This window comes from Cinclus cinclus, chromosome Z, assembly GCF_963662255.1.
Source record: "Cinclus cinclus chromosome Z, bCinCin1.1, whole genome shotgun sequence".
Classification (NCBI taxonomy): Eukaryota; Metazoa; Chordata; class Aves; order Passeriformes; family Cinclidae; genus Cinclus; species Cinclus cinclus.
Window position 1 is genome coordinate 4174629 of NC_085084.1, and position 24037 is coordinate 4198665.

General features: G+C 57.7%; 1 protein-coding gene and 1 pseudogene across 1 annotated transcript; both read left to right on the forward strand.

The window, feature by feature from the left end:
- Positions 1-2922: 2922 nt before the first annotated feature.
- On the forward strand, positions 2923-7218 carry LOC134056798 (M-phase inducer phosphatase 2-like; annotated as a pseudogene).
- A 5032-nt stretch (positions 7219-12250) lies between these two features.
- On the forward strand, positions 12251-14462 carry LOC134056693 (M-phase inducer phosphatase 2-like). Its single transcript, XM_062513555.1, has 7 exons — positions 12251-12304; positions 12475-12648; positions 12760-12810; positions 13345-13443; positions 13861-13994; positions 14102-14206; positions 14324-14462. Exons 1-7 carry the CDS (start codon positions 12251-12253, stop codon positions 14460-14462), a joined length of 756 nt encoding a protein of 251 aa, XP_062369539.1.
- Positions 14463-24037: the final 9575 nt, after the last annotated feature.

A 24037-nucleotide genomic window follows, 5' to 3' on the forward strand; every position in this document is an offset into this window, starting at 1 on the left:
CCATCCATCCATCCATCCATCCATCCATCCATCCATCCATCCATCCATCCATCCATCCTTCCATCCATCCATGCATCCCACCGGGGAACAACTGTAGGAAGAGTTCCCTTGGCCAGGGATGCGCCTCGGCTTGCTCGTTTGTTAGGATGTGTTTGGGAAGGTATTTAGAGTTAAGATTGGTTTTGCGTTTGTTTATTGTTACAAATGGTTTTGTTTTGTTTTTTGCTATAAGTATTTTTTATTTATGGTCTTCCATATCTTTTGTTTATTGTAAATACTTTATTGTTATTAATATTTTTGTGTTTGTCTGTTGCTAGGATCGTTTGTTAATTACAATGTCTGTTAATAAACTCCTATTGTAGGAGAACAAACCTGGCTCCTGAGCTGTCCCTGCCCACACCAGGGCTCTGCAATAGGAACGGAGGGGTGGGGGGACGGGCAGGCTGGGATGGAGGACTCTGGGGCTCTGGGGACAGGGACAGCTGCTGGCAGAGGACAGGGATAGGGTTTCCCTGGGCTGTGGTGGCTTCCCCGCAGACAAGGTGGGTGGGGAAGGGGCAAGTGTTGGCCCCTTGGCTGCTGCTCCTGCAGGGTGGGGCGGCAGCAGTATGGCCCTGGACCCTCATGGGACCCTCTTTCCTGGACATGCTGGGCTTGGCAGGACCCCTGGGAAACTTGGGGCTGCTGTGGGACCCCCGCAGCCAGGACACTCTCTTTTCTCAGGAGGTCCCCTGAACTTTGCAGCATTCCCCTCTGAGCTGGGACACTCATTCCTCCCAGCAGGACTCCCAGAAAGTGTGGCAGCCCCCATTTGGGGGTTAGGGTTCATCAAGACACTCAGGAGCATTAATCCCTCATGTTCTGAGACCCTCCTGTAGTGATTAAGCCCCCTGTCCATGGGATCCCCAAGGTATTGACGCCCCTTGTGAGTGTGGCTGTGCTCATCAGGACCCCCAGGCCAGTAACACCTCATCCCTCTGCCTGGGACCCCCAAAGCCATGTCACCCTCATGAGAGGGGGGCGCTTCTGGTCTTTGCAGGACCCCCAGGGCTGTGGCAATAATTTTCTGGGGGACAGAGCTCTGTGGGATCCCCATGGCTGTGGGGTCTGGAAGGGGTGGGTGTCCTTAACACAAGGGTCCCCCATTCTGACCCTGGCAAGTGGCCACCCAGTGCCAAGTGCTTCAGTCATCCTTCCATCCTCCCCTCCACCTTCCCACATTCCTGATCCGCTCCCTAGAGGGGCTTTTCTATGCGCCCCCTTCCCCAGCCAGGTGACAGTGGCCTGGATATTTGTGTTGGGCCTTGCCTTTGCTTTGGTTTGGCCCCGCGAGAGAACCCAAAAAATATCCCCCAAATCCTCCTGGCTCCCCGTTTGTGCCTCCTGGTCCCCACACCCGTGTCCTGCTCCCTCCCAAGCTGCCCATCAATAATCCTATTTTCAAGCTCTTGGAAGGGGCATCTGCACACACACATGGGCCAAGAGGTGTGCCCTCAATTAAAGAAAAGGTTGTGGAGGTCAGCAATAAAGGGGCTGTGGCATACAAGGAAGGCCACTTAACCTGCCCCAAAACTGAGCAGATAAAGCAGAAAACAGCAATGCAAATCACCACTCAGAAGAGCAGAAGAAATGACTCCACAAAATGGCTAAACTGAGGATCTTTGCTAAAATCATCTGCAACTTCATTCTGTGTCAAATCCCCTTTCAGCTCTTCAAATGCTTTAAGGCAGCAGTTGACAATACTTGAACAGCATAAAATGTCACTAGAGTGGCACAGAGCTTTCTCAGAATTCCTGTTCTATATATAAATGTGTGTATATATATATATATATATATATATATATATACACACAGATAAAAATACATAGAATTTGCTGTTAGCAGGAGGAACTGGTGCTTTTTGCAGGGCTGTGTCAGAGCTGCTGGCTCTCAGCAGTGGAACAGCGCCTTCCAAACACCCGTGAAGTTTGGACTCCAAACACCCGTGGGGCTGGGCTCCTTCGGCACGTTTGATCTCCAAGTGGGAGAAAAGCGAGATTAGTTCCAGACTGTGATTTCCGCCCCCCCCGCCCCCCCCCCCCAGGTCTCTACTTAGCTCTCTTAAAATTCCAACACTTCTGGCGCATCCATGAGGAAACTGAGGCAGGCTGGAAGCACAGGGGAAATAAACACTAGGGACTCAAGGGCGTGCTTGCAAGAGCAAAGGAATCAAGCAGCTTTAAGCACAATTAACTGATTTTGGTTACGTTTAATACAGAAATAAGAGTTTTCTGGCTGGTACACAGAGCAGGCCATTCAGCGCCGCCTTTAAAAAAAGAAAGTCCGCTATTAAGAAGGTCCAAGATTTCAAGCTTGCGTTCTTGTGGCTGCATGTGGCAGTCGGGGTTGTGAGGGTGGCATTAGGGCACAAGTTTGTCGCGCTGCAGGAGACACGGGAGGGACCGAGTGTCCCCTGCACTGACAGGGCGCGGCCCCGCCCGTCGTGAGGGCAGCGCTGGCCACGCCCTATTTCTGCTGGACACGCCCCCTTCCGCCTCTGAAACCGCCCCCTCGTCTGCGGCTCCGCCCCCAAGCGCCTCGCGCGCCTCTCTTTGGCCCTCGCGCCCACTGCGACCTCCCATTGGCTGGGGGAGTCGCCTCGTGCGCGCCGCGGCCTCCCATTGGCTGCGGCTGCCGCTGGTGTTGTTATTCCTGTTACTGCTCTAAGCGGGAGCGGCGCGGGTGGCACCTGTCACCTCTGCTCGCCTCCTGTCGCCTCCGGCCACCTTTTATCACTTTTTGTCACCTTTTATCACCTCTTACCGCCTTTTATCAACTCCCGCCTCTCACTGCCATCTCTTTGCACCTCTTACTTCTTGCCGTCTCTTGTCCCCCGTCCCCGGTTACTTGCCGGAGCTCGCTCTCTCGGTCCCTGCCCGGGCCATGTCACTGCGCGGTGGCCGCGGGCTGGCGGCCATCTCCCCTCTGCCCTCCCCGGGCACAGCCGCGCTCACGCCGCTGTCACTGGATAGGGCTGACCCGGCGGTCCCGGACAGGTGACGGGGGTGGCCGGGGTGCCTTTGTCCGGGGCTCGTGCCAAAGGACGCTTTTTGGGATCCCTCCTTCAGCTCCTGCCCCCGCCTCGCCGGGCCAAGAAGGGGCACCCGGGCCACGGACACTGCCCCGTGTCACCGACACTTGTCCGCCCGCAGGTACCAGGACACCCCTCAGAGGGGACGCGGGGCGCTGCCCCTCCCGCGGCTGTGGCACACGCTGTCCCCGGAGCCGCTGGCCTCGGACTGCCCCGGGGACTCGGTGTCCTCGCAGCCCACGGATACAGGTGAGGGACTGCGGCTGCTCCGCCCCACAGCCGTCCCCAACCGCTGCTGGCTCTGGGGTCGTGCCGAAGGTGTGGGAGGGGGGTCCGAGGGGCTCGAGGCTTTTTGGGGAGTGATGGGCAGGAGCCCGTGCCTGCGGTCCCTGGGGCTCGGCCAGGAGCCGCTCCGCTGGGGACCCTGCTCGGGGTGACGCGCAGCATTCCATGCGGGACCGCTGCTCCCGACGGCGCTGCCACCCGCCTGCTGGGGGCCTCCCTGCACGGACCCATCCTGCCCGGTGTCCTGGGCTGCGGCCAGCTCCCCGATCCCCACACCGCGGCTATCCCTGTCCCTTGTTCCCGCAGCACTGGCACCGGACTCCCCCACACAGCAGAGCTCCGCAGCCGTGAGGGAAAAGTGAGTGGCCCCATCCCCGTGTCCCCCGGGGACACCTCCTGGCCCTGGCCCTGGCCCTGGCCCTGCCTCTCCTGAGCAGCAGGGCTCGGTCTAAGCCCGGCTGTGTCCCCCAGTCTGTGTCTGGGAGGTGACAACCTGGGCTGCTTGGGCAGGGATGCGGATGCCATCCCCCCATAAAGCTCATCTCTGCTCTCCCCACAGCTTCCAGAAAATGATGCCGAACTCTGGGAGACGTCTCAAAGAGTAAGTGGAGGGGCTGTGTCCTTGCGGCAGGACACGAATGCTAGGCTGTCCCCGTGCTCAGGCTGTCCCTGTCCCAGACCCAAGAGCCAGGCTGTCCCCGTGCCCCTGCTGGGGTCCCACCCACTCAGGCCATTGGTGTTCGTTCAGTACCTGCCCCAGGTTCCTTTGGGGAGCTGTGGCTGCCCCGGGGAGCTGTTACCCCACCCTGAGGACGTAGAGGACAGAGGTGACAGTGGCAGAGGGCTGGGACACAGCGCTTTCATTCCACCCTTTCCTTTCCCTCCTCTTGCAGCAGGAAGCTCCTTGGCCCGAGGATGCACTCCTTGCCGGTAGGTGCTGGAGGCTGTGCAGGATCCTGCCGAGTCCCGGGACGAGCAGGGACGAGGAAGATGGAGCCAGCAGCGGGGGCAGGGATCCCCCACCTGTGCAGCACCTCTCACCCCCTGGCTGTCCCACAGAAGTGTCAGCTGGAAGCCAGACCGGTCCTGAAGGACATCTCCCAGCTCCAGGTGCGCAGGGACAGAGTGCAGCAGCGCCAGACGGAGCCCGAGGATGAGGGGGCAGCGGGACCTGGGGGTCAGGGAGGGGGCAGAGGGGTGCTGATCCCGTGTCTTCCCCCGCTGCAGGAGGGCTTTGGCCCCAAAAAGCTGCAGAGGCCGGGCCAGCAGGACCGGCTGCCCGCCGGCCATGGGGCTGCCAGGAGCAACCTTCTTGCCAAGAGCCCTTCCCGCACACCAGAACTGCTGGTGAGAGACTGGAGGGCTCGGGAGGGCACCAAGAATGGCTGATCCTGCGGCTGGACGCGTTGGAGCTGCCGCCACAACCTCCCCATGGGTGGGGGCCTGCGGATGTGGGAGATGGGCGGGCTGGGAGGTCATTGGGACACCCTGACTGCAAGCCTGGAATGCACTGGGAGGTGGATGGAGCTTGGGTACGGGATCCATCCCTGCCTGGGGGTGGAAAGCAGCTGACAGGACTTGTCCCCTTCACCATCTCCTCTGCTTCTCCCCCAAGTCCCCCCAGCTGGTGCTCTGGCAGAGCGATGCCACCATGTGCCAGGGGATGGAGAACGGGCTGACCATGCCAGTGATGAAGAAGGAGGAGGCAAAGCTGGTATGTGGCAGCCTTTGGCATAGGATGGAGCCCCACAGTCCCCTCTCGGGGTCTCCAAAGGGGCCCAAGGTCCCTGAGGTGGGGGCTGGTTGGTGAGCAGCACCAGCCCTGCTGCTGGGGGCTCCCAACACCCCAGGCAGCAGCACGGGCTCTCCCCACAGCGTGCGGGGAAGCGCAGCCAGTGCCGGCAGCTCTTCCGCTCGTCCTGGCTGCCCGGCAGTGTCCCCAGGCCCGTCCTGAAGCGGGGACAGCCCTCGCACAGGGGCACCCCTGTCAAGGCTAAGAAGCAGAAGAGGGTGTCTGGCAGTCCTGACCAGGAGGCGTCGGTGCTGTTGGTGGGTGATGGGGAAGGGGAGGAGTGGGACCAGCCTGTCCAGCAGCACTGGGCCACGTCCCTGCTGTTCCAGAGCTTCTGATGTCATCTGGGGCTGTGTGTGTCTCCACAGGGAGTGGGGCTGGAGCCTTCCAGATCCGCCGAGCTTGAGGAGATGGAGAAAGTGCTGGCCAGCGATGAGCAGGAGCTCATTGGGGACTTCTCCATGGTAGAGCCACGAGGATGGGGCAGGGCTGCATTATTGGGAACAGGGACCATCACTGGAGCCCTGCAAGAGCCCAAAGCCAGCTGGTGGCCCTTGGCTGGGGACACAGGGCTGTGACTTCCCCGCATGCAGTCCCTGCACTGGATAAAGAGCCCCATCACTGCTCCTCTGGGTCCATGCCAATGCCACGGCCACATGTATCTGCCCTTTCCCCTCCTGCGGGTGCAGAACTGACCACTGGGAGCTCCTGGGCTGGGGGGACAGGTGCCACCCCCAGGACGTGTCCCTAGGACAGGGATGACCCCGCATCCTCTCTCCTCCAGCCTCACCTCCTGCCGACGGTGGAAGGGAAGGACCCAAGCCTGAAGTACATCTCCCCTGGCACGGTAAGGGGACAGTGACCCTTTGCCAGGCCCCCCAAGGGGCTGCCTGCCTATTCCACCCCCCACCTGCCCCCGTGTGTCCCCCCTTGGTGACTTGTGTCCCCCGCAGCTGGTGGCAGTGCTGACGGGGCACTTCAGCAGCTTCCTCGAGAGCAGCATCGTGGTGGACTGCCGGTACCCCTACGAATACGAGGGGGGCCACATCACGGTCAGAACTCCACGCTCCCCCCGCCCTCTGTGCTCCTGGGACTGGGAGGAACGGGAGGAACCGCCACGAGGGGTTGAGCATAACGCCAGCAAGGGGTTCAGGATCCCCCGGGATTTGTTGAGTACCCGCTGAGAGATGAAGCAAAGATATAGAGCTCCCAGAGAGGAGTAAAGTAGCCTCACCAGAGGTACTCTGAGCCTCCAGAGAGCTTGAGCAGCCCCTCAGGAAGGGTACAGAGCTGCCCAGAGGGACAGAGCAGCCCCAAGGGGAGTGTCAAGACACTCCCTAAAAGGTTGATTCCCAGCTGGAAAGAGGAGTATGACAGTGGGGGAGGCTGTGGGGCAGCGTCCGTGGGTCCCTGCAGAAAATGAAATGGGAGGCAGAGTGGAGAAAGGTGCCTCGTGTGTCCGTCCCCAGGGTGCTGTCAACCTGCCGCTGCAGCGGGATGTGGAGGAATTCCTGCTGGAGCAGCCCAGTGTGGCGCTGGACAGCAGCAAGAGGGTGATCGTCATCTTCCACTGCGAGTTCTCTGTTGAAAGGGGCCCCAAAATGTGAGCGATGCCTCGGTGGGGGGAGGGCACTTTGGGGTCTGCCCGTCCCCCAGGCACGCCTGGATCCCCGCACGGGGCTGATCCCGTGGCCTTTCCCTGAGTCACAGGTGCAAGTTCCTGCGGGAGAGGGATCGGTCCTGCCACGAGTACCCGCAGCTGCAGTACCCTGAGCTCTACGTCTTGAACGGGGGGTACCGCGAGTTCTTCTTCCAGTTCCCGGTGAGTCCCCTCCCGGTGTCCCCTCGCTGGCAGGAGCTGAGGGGGGCGCACGGCAGTGGGGAGGGGCAGTTCTGGCTCTGAGCCCCTTCCCTGCAATGGGGCTGACGGAGCCGTGCGTTGCAGAGCCACTGCGAGCCCCGGGACTATCGGCCCATGGCGCACCCGGCGTTCAAGGAGGAGCTGCGCAAATTCCACGGGCAGAGCCGGCGCGGCCGGCGGGAGCTCTTGGTCCGCGGGCGGGACCTGTGACCATCCATCCATCCATCCATCCATCCATCCATCCATCCATCCATCCATCCATCCATCCTTCCATCCATCCATGCATCCCACCGGGGAACAACTGTAGGAAGAGTTCCCTTGGCCAGGGATGCGCCTCGGCTTGCTCTTGTTTGTTAGGATGTGTTTGGGAAGGTATTTAGAGTTAAGATTGGTTTTGCGTTTGTTTATTGTTACAAATGGTTTTGTTTTGTTTTTTGCTATAAGTATTTTTTATTTATGGTCTTCCATATCTTTTGTTTATTGTAAATACTTTATTGTTATTAATATTTTTGTGTTTGTCTGTTGCTAGGATCGTTTGTTAATTACAATGTCTGTTAATAAACTCCTATTGTAGGAGAACAAACCTGGCTCCTGAGCTGTCCCTGCCCACACCAGGGCTCTGCAATAGGAACGGAGGGGTGGGGGGACGGGCAGGCTGGGATGGAGGACTCTGGGGCTCTGGGGACAGGGACAGCTGCTGGCAGAGGACAGGGATAGGGTTTCCCTGGGCTGTGGTGGCTTCCCCGCAGACAAGGTGGGTGGGGAAGGGGCAAGTGTTGGCCCCTTGGCTGCTGCTCCTGCAGGGTGGGGCGGCAGCAGTATGGCCCTGGACCCTCATGGGACCCTCTTTCCTGGACATGCTGGGCTTGGCAGGACCCCTGGGAAACTTGGGGCTGCTGTGGGACCCCCGCAGCCAGGACACTCTCTTTTCTCAGGAGGTCCCCTGAACTTTGCAGCATTTCCCTCTGAGCTGGGACACTCATTCCTCCCAGCAGGACTCCCAGAAAGTGTGGCAGCCCCCATTTGGGGGTTAGGGTTCATCAAGACACTCAGGAGCATTAATCCCTCATGTTCTGAGACCCTCCTGTAGTGATTAAGCCCCCTGTCCATGGGATCCCCAAGGTATTGACGCCCCTTGTGAGTGTGGCTGTGCTCATCAGGACCCCCAGGCCAGTAACACCTCATCCCTCTGCCTGGGACCCCCAAAGCCATGTCACCCTCATGAGAGGGGGGCGCTTCTGGTCTTTGCAGGACCCCCAGGGCTGTGGCAATAATTTTCTGGGGGACAGAGCTCTGTGGGATCCCCATGGCTATGGGGTCTGGAAGGGGTGGGTGTCCTTAACACAAGGGTCCCCCATTCTGACCCTGGCAAGTGGCCACCCAGTGCCAAGTGCTTCAGTCATCCTTCCATCCTCCCCTCCACCTTCCCACATTCCTGATCCGCTCCCTAGAGGGGCTTTTCTATGCGCCCCCTTCCCCAGCCAGGTGACAGTGGCCTGGATATTTGTGTTGGGCCTTGCCTTTGCTTTGGTTTGGCCCCGCGAGAGAACCCAAAAAATATCCCCCAAATCCTCCTGGCTCCCCGTTTGTGCCTCCTGGTCCCCACACCCGTGTCCTGCTCCCTCCCAAGCTGCCCATCAATAATCCTATTTTCAAGCTGTTGGAAGGGGCATCTGCACACACACATGGGCCAAGAGGTGTGCCCTCAATTAAAGAAAAGGTTGTGGAGGTCAGCAATAAAGGGGCTGTGGCATACAAGGAAGGCCACTTAACCTGCCCCAAAACTGAGCAGATAAAGCAGAAAACAGCAATGCAAATCGCCACTCAGAAGAGCAGAAGAAATGACTACACAAAATGGCTAAACTGAGGATCTTTGCTAAAATCATCTGCAACTTCATTCTGTGTCAAATCCCCTTTCAGCTCTTCAAATGTTTTAAGGCAGCAGTTGACAAGACTTGAACAGCATAAAATGTCACTAGAGTGGCACAGAGCTTTCTCAGAATTCCTGTTCTATATATAAATGTGTGTATATATATATATATATACACACACGTAAAAATACATAGAATTTGCTGTTAGCAGGAGGAACTGGTGCTTTTTGCAGGGCTGTGTCAGAGCTGCTGGCTCTCAGCAGTGGAACAGCGCCTTCCAAACACCCGTGAAGTTTGGACTCCAAACACCCGTGGGGCTGGGCTCCTTCGGCACGTTTGATCTCCAAGTGGGAGAAAAGCGAGATTAGTTCCAGACTGTGATTTCCGCACCCCCCCGTCCCCCCCCCAGATCTCTACTTAGCTCTCTTAAAATTCCAACACTTCTGGCGCATCCATGAGGAAACTGAGGCAGGCTGGAAGCACAGGGGAAATAAACACTAGGGACTCAAGGGCGTGCTTGCAAGAGCAAAGGAATCAAGCAGCTTGAAGCACAATTAACTGATTTTGGTTACGTTTAATACAGAAGTAAGAGTTTTCTGGCTGGTACACAGAGCAGGCCATTCACAGCCGCCTTTAAAAAAAGAAAGTCCGCTATTAAGAAGGTCCAAGATTTCAAGCTTGCGTTCTTGTGGCTGCATGTGGCAGTCGGGGTTGTGAGGGTGGCATTAGGGCACAAGTTTGTCGCGCTGCAGGAGACACGGGAGGGACCGAGTGTCCCCTGCACTGACAGGGCGCGGCCCCGCCCGTCGTGAGGGCAGCGCTGGACACGCCCTTTTTCTGCTGGACACGCCCTTTTCCTGCTGGACACGCCCCCTTCCGCCTCTGAAACCGCCCCCTCGTCTGCGGCTCCGCCCCCAAGCGCCTCGCGCGCCTCTCTTTGGCCCTCGCGCCCACTGCGACCTCCCATTGGCTGGGGGAGTCGCCTCGTGCGCGCCGCGGCCTCCCATTGGCTGCGGCTGCCGCTGGTGTTGTTATTCCTGTTACTGCTCTAAGCGGGAGCGGCGCGGGTGGCACCTGTCACCTCTGCTCGCCTCCTGTCGCCTCCGGCCACCTTTTATCACTTTTTGTCACCTTTTATCGCCTCTTATCGCCTTTTATCAACTCCCGCCTCTCACTGCCATCTCTTTGCACCTCTTACTTCTTGCCGTCTCTTGTCCCCCGTCCCCGGTTACTTGCCGGAGCTCGCTCTCTGGGTCCCTGCCCGGGTCATGTCACTGCGCGGTGGCCGCGGGCTGGCGGCCATCTCCCCTCTGCCCTCCCCGGGCACAGCCGCGCTCACGCCGCTGTCACTGGATAGGGCTGACCCGGCGGTCCCGGACAGGTGACGGGGGTGGCCGGGGTGCCTTTGTCCGGGGCTCGTGCCAAAGGACGCTTTTTGGGATCCCTCCTTTAGCTCCTGCCCCCGCCTCGCCGGGGCAAGAAGGGGCACCCGGGCCACGGACACTGCCCCGTGTCACCGACACTTGTCCGCCCGCAGGTACCAGGACACCCCTCAGAGGGGACGCGGGGCGCTGCCCCTCCCGCGGCTGTGGCACACGCTGTCCCCGGAGCCGCTGGCCTCGGACTGCCCCGGGGACTCGGTGTCCTCGCAGCCCACGGATCCAGGTGAGGGACTGCGGCTGCTCCGCCCCACAGCCGTCCCCAACCGCTGCTGGCTCTGGGGTCGTGCCGAAGGTGTGGGAGGGGGGTCCGAGGGGCTCGAGGCTTTTTGGGGAGTGATGGGCAGGAGCCCGTGCCTGCGGTCCCTGGGGCTCAGCCAGGAGCCGCTCCGCTGGGGACCCTGCTCGGGGTGACGCGCAGCATTCCATGCGGGACCGCTGCTCCCGACGGCGCTGCCACCCGCCTGCTGGGGGCCTCCCTGCCCGGACCCATCCTGCCCGCTGTCCTGGGCTGCGGCCAGCTCCCCGATCCCCACACCGCGGCTATCCCTGTCCCTTGTTCCCGCAGCACTGGCACCGGACTCCCCCACACAGCAGAGCTCCGCAGCCGTGAGGGAAAAGTGAGTGGCCCCATCCCCGTGTCCCCCCGGGGACACCTCCTGGCCCTGGCCCTGGCCCTGGCCCTGGCCCTGGCCCTGGCCCTGCCTCTCCCGAGCAGCAGGGCTCGGTCTAAGCCCGGCTGTGTCCCCCAGTCTGTGTCTGGGAGGTGACAACCTGGGCTGCTTGGGCAGGGATGCGGATGCCATCCCCCCATAAAGCTCATCTCTGCTCTCCCCACAGCTTCCAGAAAATGATGCCGAACTCTGGGAGACGTCTCAAAGAGTAAGTGGAGGGGCTGTGTCCTTGCGGCAGGACACGAATGCTAGGCTGTCCCCGTGCTCAGGCTGTCCCTGTCCCAGACCCAAGAGCCAGGCTGTCCCCGTGCCCCTCCTGGGGTCCCACCCACTCAGGCCATTGGTGTTCGTTCAGTACCTGCCCCAGGTTCCTTTGGGGAGCTGTGGCTGCCCCGGGGAGCTGTTACCCCACCCTGAGGACGTAGGGGACAGAGGTGACAGTGGCAGAGGGGTGGGACACAGCGCTTTCATTCCATCCTTTCCTTTCCCTCCTCTTGCAGCAGGAAGCTCCTTGGCCAGAGGATGCACTCCTTGCCGGTAGGTGCTGGAGGCTGTGCAGGATCCTGCCGAGTCCCCGGACGAGCAGGGACGAGGAAGATGGAGCCAGCAGCGGGGGCAGGGATCCCGCACCTGTGCAGCACCTCTCACCCCCTGGCTGTCCCACAGAAGTGTCAGCTGGAAGCCAGACCGGTCCTGAAGGACATCTCCCAGCTCCAGGTGCGCAGGGACAGAGTGCAGCAGCGCCAGACGGAGCCCGAGGATGAGGGGGCAGCGGGACCTGGGGGTCAGGGAGGGGGCAGAGGGGTGCTGATCCCGTGTCTTCCCCCGCTGCAGGAGGGCTTTGGCCCCAAAAAGCTGCAGAGGCCGGGCCGGCGGGACCGGCTGCCCGCCGGCCATGGGGCTGCCAGGAGGAACCTTCTTGCCAAGAGCCCTTCCCGCACACCAGAACTGCTGGTGAGAGACTGGAGGGCTCGGGAGGGCACCAAGAATGGCTGATCCTGCGGCTGGACGCGTTGGAGCTGCCGCCACAACCTCCCCATGGGTGGGGGCCTGCGGATGTGGGAGATGGGCGGGCTGGGAGGTCATTGGGACACCCTGACTGCAAGCCTGGAATGCACTGGGAGGTGGATGGAGCTTGGGTACGGGATCCATCCCTGCCTGGGGGTGGAAAGCAGCTGACAGGACTTGTCCCCTTCACCATCTCCTCTGCTTCTCCCCCAAGTCCCCCCAGCTGGTGCTCTGGCAGAGCGATGCCACCATGTGCCAGGGGATGGAGAACGGGCTGACCACGCCAGTGATGAAGAAGGAGGAGGCAAAGCTGGTATGTGGCAGCCTTTGGCATAGGATGGAGCCCCACAGTCCCCTCTCGGGGTCTCCAAAGGGGCCCAAGGTCCCTGAGGTGGGGGCTGGTTGGTGAGCAGCACCAGCCCTGCTGCTGGGGGCTCCCAACACCCCAGGCAGCAGCACGGGCTCTCCCCACAGCGTGCGGGGAAGCGCAGCCAGTGCCGGCAGCTCTTCCGCTCGTCCTGGCTGCCCGGCAGTGTCCCCAGGCCCGTCCTGAAGCGGGGACAGCCCTCGCACAGGGGCACCCCTGTCAAGGCTAAGAAGCAGAAGAGGGTGTCTGGCAGTCCTGACCAGGAGGCGTCGGTGCAGTTGGTGGGTGATGGGGAAGGGGAGGAGTGGGACCAGCCTGTCCAGCAGCACTGGGCCACGTCCCTGCTGTTCCAGAGCCTCTGATGTCATCTGGGGCTGTGTGTGTCTCCACAGGGAGTGGGGCTGGAGCCTTCCAGATCCGCCGAGCTTGAGGAGATGGAGAAAGTGCTGGCCAGCGATGAGCAGGAGCTCATTGGGGACTTCTCCATGGTAGAGCCACGAGGATGGGGCAGGGCTGCATTATTGGGAACAGGGACCATCACTGGAGCCCTGCAAGAGCCCAAAGCCAGCTGGTGGCCCTTGGCTGGGGACACAGGGCTGTGACTGCCCAGCATGCAGTCCCTGCACTGGATAAAGAGCCCCATCACTGCTCCTCTGGGTCCATGCCAATGCCACGGCCACATGTATCTGCCCTTTCCCCTCCTGCGGGTGCAGAACTGACCACTGGGAGCTCCTGGGCTGGGGGGACAGGTGCCACCCCCAGGACGTGTCCCTAGGACAGGGATGACCCCGCATCCTCTCTCCTCCAGCCTCACCTCCTGCCGACGGTGGAAGGGAAGGACCCAAGCCTGAAGTACATCTCCCCTGGCACGGTAAGGGGACAGTGACCCTTTGCCAGGCCCCCCAAGGGGCTGCCTGCCTATTCCACCCCCCACCTGCCCCCGTGTGTCCCCCCTTGGTGACTTGTTCCCCCCGCAGCTGGTGGCAGTGCTGACGGGGCACTTCAGCAGCTTCCTCGAGAGCAGCATCGTGGTGGACTGCCGGTACCCCTACGAATACGAGGGGGGCCACATCACGGTCAGAACTCCACGCTCCCCCCGCCCTCTGTGCTCCTGGGACTGGGAGGAACGGGAGGAACCGCCACGAGGGGTTGAGCATAACGCCAGCAAGGGGTTCAGGATCGCCCGGGATTTGTTGAGTACCCTCTGAGAGATGAAGCAAAGATATAGAGCTCCCAGAGAGGAGTAAAGCAGCCTCACCAGAGGTACTCTGAGCCTCCAGAGAGCTTGAGCAGCCCCTCAGGAAGGGTACAGAGCTGCCCAGAGGGACAGAGCAGCCCCAAGGGGAGTGTCAAGACACTCCCTAAAAGGTTGATTCCCAGCTGGAAAGAGGAGTATGACAGTGGGGGAGGCTGTGGGGCAGCGTCCGTGGGTCCCTGCAGAAAATGAAATGGGAGGCAGAGTGGAGAAAGGTGCCTCGTGTGTCCGTCCCCAGGGTGCTGTCAACCTGCCGCTGCAGCGGGATGTGGAGGAATTCCTGCTGGAGCAGCCCAGTGTGGCGCTGGACAGCAGCAAGAGGGTGATCGTCATCTTCCACTGCGAGTTCTCTGTTGAAAGGGGCCCCAAAATGTGAGCGATGCCTCGGTGGGGGGAGGGCACTTTGGGGTCTGCCCGTCCCCCAGGCACGCCTGGATCCCCGCACGGGGCTGATCCCGTGGCCTTTCCCTGAGTCACAGGTGCAAGTTCCTGCGGGAGAGGGATCGGTCCTGCCACGAGTACCCGCAGCTGCAGTACCCTGAGCTCTACGTCTTGAACGGGGGGTACCGCGAGTTCTTCTTCCAGTTCCCGGTGAGTCCCCTCCCGGTGTCCCCTCGCTGGCAGGAGCTGAGGGGGGTGCACGGCAGTGGGGAGGGGCAGTTCTGGCTCTGAGCCCCTTCCCTGCAATGGGGCTGACGGAGCCGTGCGTTGCAGAGCCACTGCGAGCCCCGGGACTATCGGCCCATGGCGCACCCGGCGTTCAAGGAGGAGCTGCGCAAATTCCGCGGGCAGAGCCGGCGCGGCCGGCGGGAGCTCTTGGTCCGCGGGCGGGACCTTTGACCATCTATCCGTCCATCCATCCATCCATCCATCCATCCATCCATGCATCCCACCGGGGAACAACTGTAGGAAGAGTTCCCTTGGCCAGGGATGCGCCTCGGCTTGCTCTTGTTTGTTAGGATGTGTTTGGGAAGGTATTTAGAGTTAAGATTGGTTTTGCGTTTGTTTATTGTTACAAATGGTTTTGTTTTGTTTTTTGCTATAAGTATTTTTTATTTATGGTCTTCCATATTTTTTGTTTATTGTAAATACTTTATTGTTATTAATATTTTTGTGTTTGTCTGTTGCGAGGATCTTTTGTTAATTACAATGTCTGTTAATAAACTCCTATTGTAGGAGAACAAACCTGGCTCCTGAGCTGTCCCTGCCCACACCAGGGCTCTGCAATAGGAACGGAGGGGTGGGGGGACGGGCAGGCTGGGATGGAGGACTCTGGGGCTCTGGGGACAGGGACAGCTGCTGGCAGAGGACAGGGATAGGGTTTCCCTGGGCTGTGGTGGCTTCCCCACAGACAAGGTGGGTGGGGAAGGGGCAAGTGTTGGCCCCTTGGCTGCTGCTCCTGCAGGGTGGGGCGGCAGCAGTATGGCCCTGGACCCGCATGGGACCCTCTTTCCTGGACATGCTGGGCTTGTGTTGAGGGTTAGTTCTTTCTTTTTTTTCCCTCTGTGGAATTTTCCCCATTGTCATGCTAAGATACCTGTTGACTGGGCCCTGGTGACAAGGGGGAGGGGACGGGAGGGAAGAGTGAAACCCCGCGAGATTCAAACAGCCAGAAGAGGAAGCGGAAGGCTGGGTCTCGGCCCATTTCCCCCGCAGAGTTCGGACGAGAAGGACGATCGCCGCCGGTGTCCCATCCCCGCGTCGGGAAACCACCATCGGACCCTGCCCGGCTGTCTTCTCGCTGTGAACTACCACCATCCAGCACTCTACTGAGCACCGGGACCGACACCGTGAGCGGAGAGCTCTCTCTCTCCATCTCTCTCTCCCCCTGGGACAGCTCTGCCATCACCCCCAGCCCTCCTGCGGCTCTGCGGGACCTGCCCGCCCCCAGCACCGGGAACTGCAGCTCAGGGAAAAGGTGCCTGCAGCCAAAAAACACTGGGACTGAGTTACTGTTCTGTTTGTGGGTAATTTCATAGCTCTTGTTGTTCTTGTTTGTCTTGTTAAATATACTAGTAAAGAACTGTTATTCCTACCCCCATATCTTTGCCTGAGAGCTCTCTTAATTCCAAAATTATAATAATCGGAAGAATCACATTTTCTTTCAGTCCAAGGGGAAGCTTCTGCTTTCCTTGGCAAACAGCTGTCCTTCAAACCAGGACAGATTTTGGCCACCCAACGTGGGGCCCGAGGGCATTGAGAGAAAAGGGTGAAAAAGGAATAACAGTTCTTGAGTTACCTCAGTTTTGTGTTAGGTGGCATCATGTTGTCCAGCTTACCGTGGTTTGGGCTCCATGTGGCCACAGCTTTATCTCTCCCATTTGCAATCCCTTACTTGAACATGGGTCCTATAACTCAGGCTGCTGTAACTATTATCCAGTTCCTTTTGTGGGCTGATAACGTGAGAAATTCATGGATTTTTAACTTCCTCTGGAAGGTGGGCACATGGATTCGGAGCTATCACACTCTAACTGTATGTTTTTGGGGCTACTTTAATAATGGTACATACTGTGAGGATATGACACCAGGGAAAATTTTGTCCCAACCCCTTACACAGTTTTTTGGGTCTGCTCCACCAGCTTTTGAAGGGTTCAAATCTCTTCTAAGCAGTAATGATATCATACAGTGGCTGACATTGCTAATAGGCCTTGTAAACCTGTTCTATTTAACATTCCGAGATGAGGGGAGATTGACTTGGATGACAACCCTGATACGTCCCCCAAGGAATAGGGATCCTGCCCCAGAGCCTGGCTCTGCCCCAGAGACTAAGGACTCTGCCCCAGAGCCTGCCCCTGCCCCAGAGACTAAGGATTCTGCCCCAGAGACTAAAGATTCTGCCCCAGAGGTTAAGGATGTTGCCCCTGAGCCTGACTCTGCCCCAGAGCTCACCTCAGAAAGGAACCATCCAGAGTGGGTGGGGTTTCTAGTGAAGGAGATGGGCCAAATGCTGAAGGAGTACCTTTCCCCAGCTCTTGAGAAACTCTCCCTCTGCCTTAAAGAGGGAGAACCTGATGGTGCAGCAGTGGAACCCACAAATGTTACATCTCTCCAGGCTCCAGCTGAACTGCAAGGGCACTCACAGCCAGCAGCAGTTGCCCCCGTGGAAACTAGAAAGTCTAAGGTGAAAACAAAGCACCTAGATAATAATGATCAGAAAGCAGGGCCCTCACAACCAGCAGGGGAGCCAGAGGTTGAGATCGTCACAGAGTCCCTGTCATACGAGAGTCTCCGTACTCTGCGTAAAGATGTTGTACGAAGGGGCCGTGAGGCTTTTACAACGTGGTTACTGCGGGTCTGGGACCTTATGGGTACAGGTGTGCAGCTGGATGGTACTGAGGCAAGGAATTTGGGACCCCTAACCCAGGACTCAGGTGTGGATCACATATTCGTAAGGGAACGAGGCCCCCTTTCCCTCTGGGAGCGGCTTTTAATGAGTGTAAGAGAGAGGTTTGTCCATAGAGAGAGAATGCAGGAGCACCACCATAGAATGCTCTGGAAAACCGCTGAGGAGGGGATCCAACAGCTGAGAGAAGTAGCAATACTGGAAGTACTCTTTGGGAGGGGTGGACAACATGACAATGACCCCGACAAGGTCAGGTGCACAGGGCAGATGTTGTGGAATCTGGCACACCTGGGGCCATCTCAATACACCACATTCATTGCAGCCATTAATGCTGACACCAACCACGAGACAGTGGGTTCTGTTGCCGATAAGCTCAGAAATTTTGAGAGTATAATGAATGGCCCAATGCAGGCTCAGGTCTCTGCCGTGATTAGGGAACTCAGAGAGGAGTTCAAGGAGGAGATAAGAGGGGTGAGGGAGGAGATGAGGAAGGTCAATGCAGCACCAGTGCGAGTCACAGATCCCAGAGTTAAAGCCCAACGTCCCCCAGCTAGGGAGAGAGGATACACCCCACGAGCTGACCTGTGGTTCTTTCTGCGTGACCATGGGGAAGACATGAGGAGGTGGGATGGGAAACCCACTTCTGCCCTGGCAGCACGGGTGCATCAACTCAAGGAGGGAAACACTAACCAAAGGAGCTCCACTAAAGTGAAGGTAGCCTCAACTTCCCATAACCAAGGTGGAGGGTATTACAAAAGGGAGGATGATTTGTCAGATCCCCTTGAGGGAACCTCCAACATGTATGCCCAGGAAGGAAATAATAACCAGTGCTAGAGGGGCCCTGCCTCTAGCCAGGGAGAGGCACGGGAAAACCGGGTCTTTTGGACGGTGTGGATCCCATGGCCTGGCACATCAGAGCCACAAAAACATAGGGCATTAGTTGACACTGGTTCACAGGTCACCCTAATACCATCAGAACATGTTGGGGAAGAGCCTGTTTCTATTGCTGGGGTGACAGGGGGATCACAGGAATTGACTTTGCTGGAGGCTGAGGTGAGCCTGACTGGGAAAGAGTGGCAGAAGCATCCAATTGTGACTGGCCCAGAGGCACCGTGTATTCTAGGCATAGACTTCCTGAGGAATGGCTATTACAAAGACCCAAAAGGACTCAGGTGGGCTTTTGGAATAGCTGCTGTAGAGGCAGAAAACATTAAGCAATTGAACACCTTGCTTGGACTGTCAGAGAACCCATCTGTAGTGGGACTCCTGAAGGTGAAGGAGCAGCAAGTGCCAATTGCCACCTCCACAGTGCACCACCGGCAGTACAGGACAAATTGAGATGCCGTGATCCCCATCCACAAGATGATCCGTGAACTGGAGGGCCAAGGGGTGGTCAGCAGAACCCACTCACCCTTCAACAGCCCCATCTGGCCTGTGCGCAAGTCTGATGGAGAATGGAGATTGACTGTGGACTACCGTGCATTGAATGAAGTGACTCCACCGCTGAGCGCTGCCGTGCCGGACATGCTGGAACTCCAGTACGAGCTGGAGTCCAAGGCAGCAAAGTGGTACGCCACCATTGACATTGCCAATGCATTTTTCTCCATTCCTCTGGCAGCAGAGTGCAGGCCTCAGTTTGCTTTCACCTGGAGGGGCGTGCAGTGCACCTGGAACCGACTGCCCCAGGGGTGGAAACACAGCCCCACCATCTGCCATGGACTGATCCAGGCTGCACTGGAAAAGGGTGAAGCTCCAGAACATCTGCAATACATTGATGACATCATTGTGTGGGGGAACACGGCAATGGAAGTATTTGAGAAAGGAGAAAAGATCATCCAGATTCTGCTGGGAGCCGGTTTTGCCATCAAGAGGAGCAAAGTCAAAGGTCCTGCCTGAGAGATCCAGTTCCTGGGAGTAAAGTGGCAAGACGGGCGGCGCCAAATCCCCACTGAGGTCATCAATAAGATCACCACGATGTCTCCACCAACCAACAAGAAGGAAACACAAGCTTTCCTAGGTGCCATAGGCTTTTGGAGAATGCACATTCCTGAGTACAGCCAGATCGTCAGCCCTCTCTACCTGGTCACCCGGAAGAAGAACGAATTCCACTGGGGCCCTGAGCAGCAGCAAGCCTTTGCCCAGATCAAGCAGGAGATGGCTCATGCTGTAGCCCTCGGCCCAGTCAGGACGGGACCAGAAGTGAAGAATGTGCTCTACTCTGCAGCCGGGAACAAGGGCTTGTCCTGGAGCCTTTGGCAGAAGGTACCTGGTGAGACCCGAGGCCGACCTCTGGGATTCTGGAGCCGAAGTTACAGAGGGTCTGAAGCCAACTACACCCCAACAGAGAAGGAGATCTTGGCTGCTTATGAAGGAGTTCAAGCTGCCTCAGAAGTGATTGGCACAGAAGCACAGCTCCTCCTGGCACCCCGACTACCAGTGCTGGGGTGGATGTTTAAAGGGAAGGTCCCCTCTACCCACCGCGCCACCGATGCCACATGGAGCAAGTGGATTGCCCTCATCACACAGCGCGCCCGTATCGGAAACCCAAATCGCCCTGGGATTTTGGAAATAATTACAAACTGGCCAGAAGGTGAAAATTTTGGTCTTGCCGATGAAGAGGAGCAAGAACAAGAGACCCGGGCTGATGAAGCCCCGCCATACAACCAACTGGCAGCAGATGAAACTCGCTACGCTCTTTTCACTGACGGTTCCTGTCGCATCGTGGGGATGAACCGGAAGTGGAAAGCAGCCGTATGGAGCCCCACACGACAGGTTGCACAAGCTACTGAAGGAGAAGGTGGATCAAGTCAACTTGCTGAACTCAAAGCCGTTCAGCTGGCCCTGGACATTGCTGAAAGAGAGAAGTGGCCAAAGCTTTACCTTTCCACTGATTCATGGATGGTAGCCAATGCTCTGTGGGGCTGGCTGGAAAGATGGAAAAAAGCTAACTGGCAACGTAGGGGAAAACCAATCTGGGCTGCCGATGAGTGGAAAGACATTGCCAGTCGGGTAGAGAAGCTACCCGTAAAGGTCCGTCATGTAGATGCCCATGTCCCCAAGAGTCGGGCTAATGAGGAGCACCAACACAATGAGCAAGTAGATCAGGCTGCAAGGATAGAGGTGTCACAGATAGACTTAGACTGGCAACACAAGGGAGAGTTGTTCCTGGCTCGATGGGCCCACGATGCCTCAGGTCACCAAGGCAGAGATGCTACCTATAAGTGGGCACGAGACCGAGGGGTGGATCTCACCATGGACAGTATTTCCCAGGTTATCCATGACTGTGAGACGTGTGCTGCCATCAAGCAAGCCAAGCGATTGAAGCCTCTCTGGTATGGGGGGCGGTGGTCCAAATATAAGTATGGGGAGGCCTGGCAGATTGACTACATCACACTGCCTCAGACACGCCAAGGCAAGCGCTACGTGCTGACCATGGTAGAAGCCACCACTGGATGGTTGGAGACCTACCCTGTGCCTCATGCCACTGCCCACAACACCATCCTGGGCCTGGAAAAACAAGTCCTTTGGAGACATGGTACCCCTGAGAGAATTGAGTCAGACAATGGGACTCATTTCAAGAACAGCCTCCTAAGCACCTGGGCCAGAGAACACGGCATCGAGTGGGTGTACCACATTCCTTATCACGCACCAGGGGCTGGGAAAGTGGAACAGTGCAATGGGCTGCTTAAAACCACCTTGAAGGCACTGGGTGGGGGGGACTTTCAAAAACTGGGAGATTAATCTACCAAAGGCCACATGGTTAGTGAACACCCAAGGTTCCACTAATCGAGCAGGCCCTGCCCAGTCTGAGCCCTTGAGAACACCAGATGGGGACAAGGTTCCAGTGGTGCATATGAGAGGTATGCTAGGAAAAACTGTTTGGGTGAACCCTGCCTCCAGCAAAGACAATCCAATTCGGGGGGTGGTTTTTGCTCAAGGGCCAGGGTGTACCTGGTGGATCATGCAAAAGGGATGGAAAGACCAGATGCATCCCCCAAGGAGACCTTGTTTTAGGGTGAACTACCTACAATACTGTGCCTGTATCTGTAACTGTATGGATGTCTATAATTTGAAGATTTTTAATTTGATTTGTCATGATGGTAGGGGAAAATTCGGGCTGGATAATGTTGAGGGTTAGTTCTTTCTTTTTTTCCCCTCTGTGGAATTTTCCCCATTGTCATGCTAAGATACCTGTTGACTGGGCCCTGGTGACAAGGGGGAGGGGACGGGAGGGAAGAGTGAAACCCCGCGAGATTCAAACAGCCAGAAGAGGAAGCGGAAGGCTGGGTCTCGGCCCATTTCACCCGCGGAGTTCGGACGAGAAGGACGATCGCCGCCGGAGTCCCATCCCTGCGTCGGGAAACCACCATCGGACCCTGCCCGGCTGTCTTCTCGCTGTGAACTACCACCATCCAGCACTCTACTGAGCACCGGGACCGACACCGTGAGCGGAGAGCTCTCTCTCTCCATCTCTCTCTCCCCCTGGGACAGCTCTGCCATCACCCCCAGCCCTCCTGCGGCTCTGCGGGACCTGCCCGTCCCCAGCACCGGGAACTGCAGCTCAGGGAAAAGGTGCCTGCAGCCAAAAAACACTGGGACTGAGTTACTGTTCTGTTTGTGGGTAATTTCATAGCTCTTGTTGTTCTTGTTTGTCTTGTTAGATATACTAGTAAAGAACTGTTATTCCTACCCCCATATCTTTGCCTGAGAGCTCTCTTAATTCCAAAATTATAATAATCGGAAGAATCACATTTTCTTTCAGTCCAAGGGGAAGCTTCTGCTTTCCTGGGCAAACACCTGTCCTTGAAACCAGGACAGCTTGGCAGGACCCCTGGGAAACTTGGGGCTGCTGTGGGACCCCCGCAGCCAGGACACTCTCTTTTCTCAGGAGGTCTCCTGAACTTTGCAGCATTCCCCTCTGAGCTGGGACACTCATTCCTCCCAGCAGGACTCCCAGAAAGTGTGGCAGCCCCCATTTGGGGGTTAGGGTTCATCAAGACACTCAGGAGCATTAATCCCTCATGTTCTGAGACCCTCCTGTAGTGATTAAGCCCCCATGTCTATGGGATCCCCAAGGTATTGACGCCCCTTGTGAGTGTGGCTGTGCTCATCAGGACCCCCAGGCCAGTAACACCTCATCCCTCTGCCTGGGACCCCCAAAGCCATGTCACCCTCATGAGAGGGGGGCGCTTCTGGTCTTTGCAGGACCCCCAGGGCTGTGGCAATAATTTTCTGGGGGACAGAGCTCTGTGGGATCCCCATGGCTGTGGGGTCTGGAAGGGGTGGGTGTCCTTAACACAAGGGTCCCCCATTCTGACCCTGGCAAGTGGCCACCCAGTGCCAAGTGCTTCAGTCATCCTTCCATCCTCCCCTCCACCTTCCCACATTCCTGATCCGCTCCCTAGAGGGGCTTTTCTATGCGCCCCCTTCCCCAGCCAGGTGACAGCGGCCTGGATATTTGTGTTGGGCCTTGCCTTTGCTTTGGTTTGGCCCCGCGAGAGAACCCAAAAAATATCCCCCAAATCCTCCTGGCTCCCCATTTGTGCCTCCTGGTCCCCACACCCGTGTCCTGCTCCCTCCCAAGCTGCCCATCAATAATCCTATTTTCAAGCTCTTGGAAGGGGCATCTGCACACACACATGGGCCAAGAGGTGTGTGCCCTCAATTAAAGAAAAGGTTGTGGAGGTCAGCAATAAAGGGGCTGTGGCATACAAGGAAGGCCACTTAACCTGCCCCAAAACTGAGCAGATAAAGCAGAAAACAGCAATGCAAATCGCCACTCAGAAGAGCAGAAGAAATGACTCCACAAAATGGCTAAACTGAGGATCTTTGCTAAAATCATCTGCAACTTCATTCTGTGTCAAATCCCCTTTCAGCTCTTCAAATGTTTTAAGGCAGCAGTTGACAAGACTTGAACAGCATAAAATGTCACTAGAGTGGCACAGAGCTTTCTCAGAATTCCTGTTCTATATATAAATGTGTGTGTATCTATATATATACACACATAAAAATACATAGAATTTGCTGTTAGCAGGAGGAACTGGTGCTTTTTGCAGGGCTGTGTCAGAGCTGCTGGCTCTCAGCAGTGGAACAGCGCTTTCCAAACACCCGTGAAGTTTGGACTCCAAACACCCGTGGGGCTGGGCTCCTTCGGCACGTTTGATCTCCAAGTGGGAGAAAAGCGAGATTAGTTCCAGACTGTGATTTCCGCACCCCCCCCCCCCCCCCCCAGGTCTCTACTTAGCTCTCTTAAAATTCCAACACTTCTGGCGCATCCATGAGGAAACTGAGGCAGGCTGGAAGCACAGGGGAAATAAACACTAGGGACTCAAGGGCGTGCTTGCAAGAGCAAAGGAATCAAGCAGCTTTAAGCACAATTAACTGATTTTGGTTACGTTTAATACAGAAGTAAGAGTTTTCTGGCTGGTACACAGAGCAGGCCATTCACAGCCGCCTTTAAAAAAAGAAAGTCCGCTATTAAGAAGGTCCAAGATTTCAAGCTTGCGTTCTTGTGGCTGCATGTGGCAGTCGGGGTTGTGAGGGTGGCATTAGGGCACAAGTTTGTCGCGCTGCAGGAGACACGGGAGGGACCGAGTGTCCCCTGCACTGACAGGGCGCGGCCCCGCCCGTCGTGAGGGCAGCGCTGGACACGCCCCTTTTTCGGCTGGACACGCCCCCTTTCGCCTCTGAAACCGCCCCCTCGTCTGCGGCTCCGCCCCCAAGCGCCTCGCGCGCCTCTCTTTGGCCCTCGCGCCCACCGCGACCTCCCATTGGCTGGGGGAGTCGCCTCGTGCGCGCCGCGGCCTCCCATTGGCTGCGGCTGCCGCTGGTGTTGTTATTCCTGTTACTGCTCTAAGCGGGAGCGGCGCGGGTGGCACCTGTCACCTCTGCTCGCCTCCTGTCGCCTCCGGCCTCCTTTTATCACTTTTTGTCACCTTTTATCGCCTCTTATCGCTTTTTATCAACTCCCGCCTCTCACTGCCATCTCTTTGCACCTCTTACTTCTTGCCGTCTCTTGTCCCCCGTCCCCGGTTACTTGCCGGAGCTCGCTCTCTCGGTCCCTGCCCGGGCC

Excerpts from the sequence above, each read along its gene's own strand:
- LOC134056693 (XM_062513555.1), top strand. The coding sequence starts at position 12,251 with ATGTGCCAGGGGATGGAGAACGGGCTGACCACGCCAGTGATGAAGAAG. Across the intron at positions 12,649-12,759 it reads AGGAGGCGTCGGTGCAGTTG|GGAGTGGGGCTGGAGCCTTC; the intron begins GTGGGTGATGGG and ends GTGTCTCCACAG. Across the intron at positions 13,995-14,101 it reads GTTGAAAGGGGCCCCAAAAT|GTGCAAGTTCCTGCGGGAGA; the intron begins GTGAGCGATGCC and ends CCTGAGTCACAG.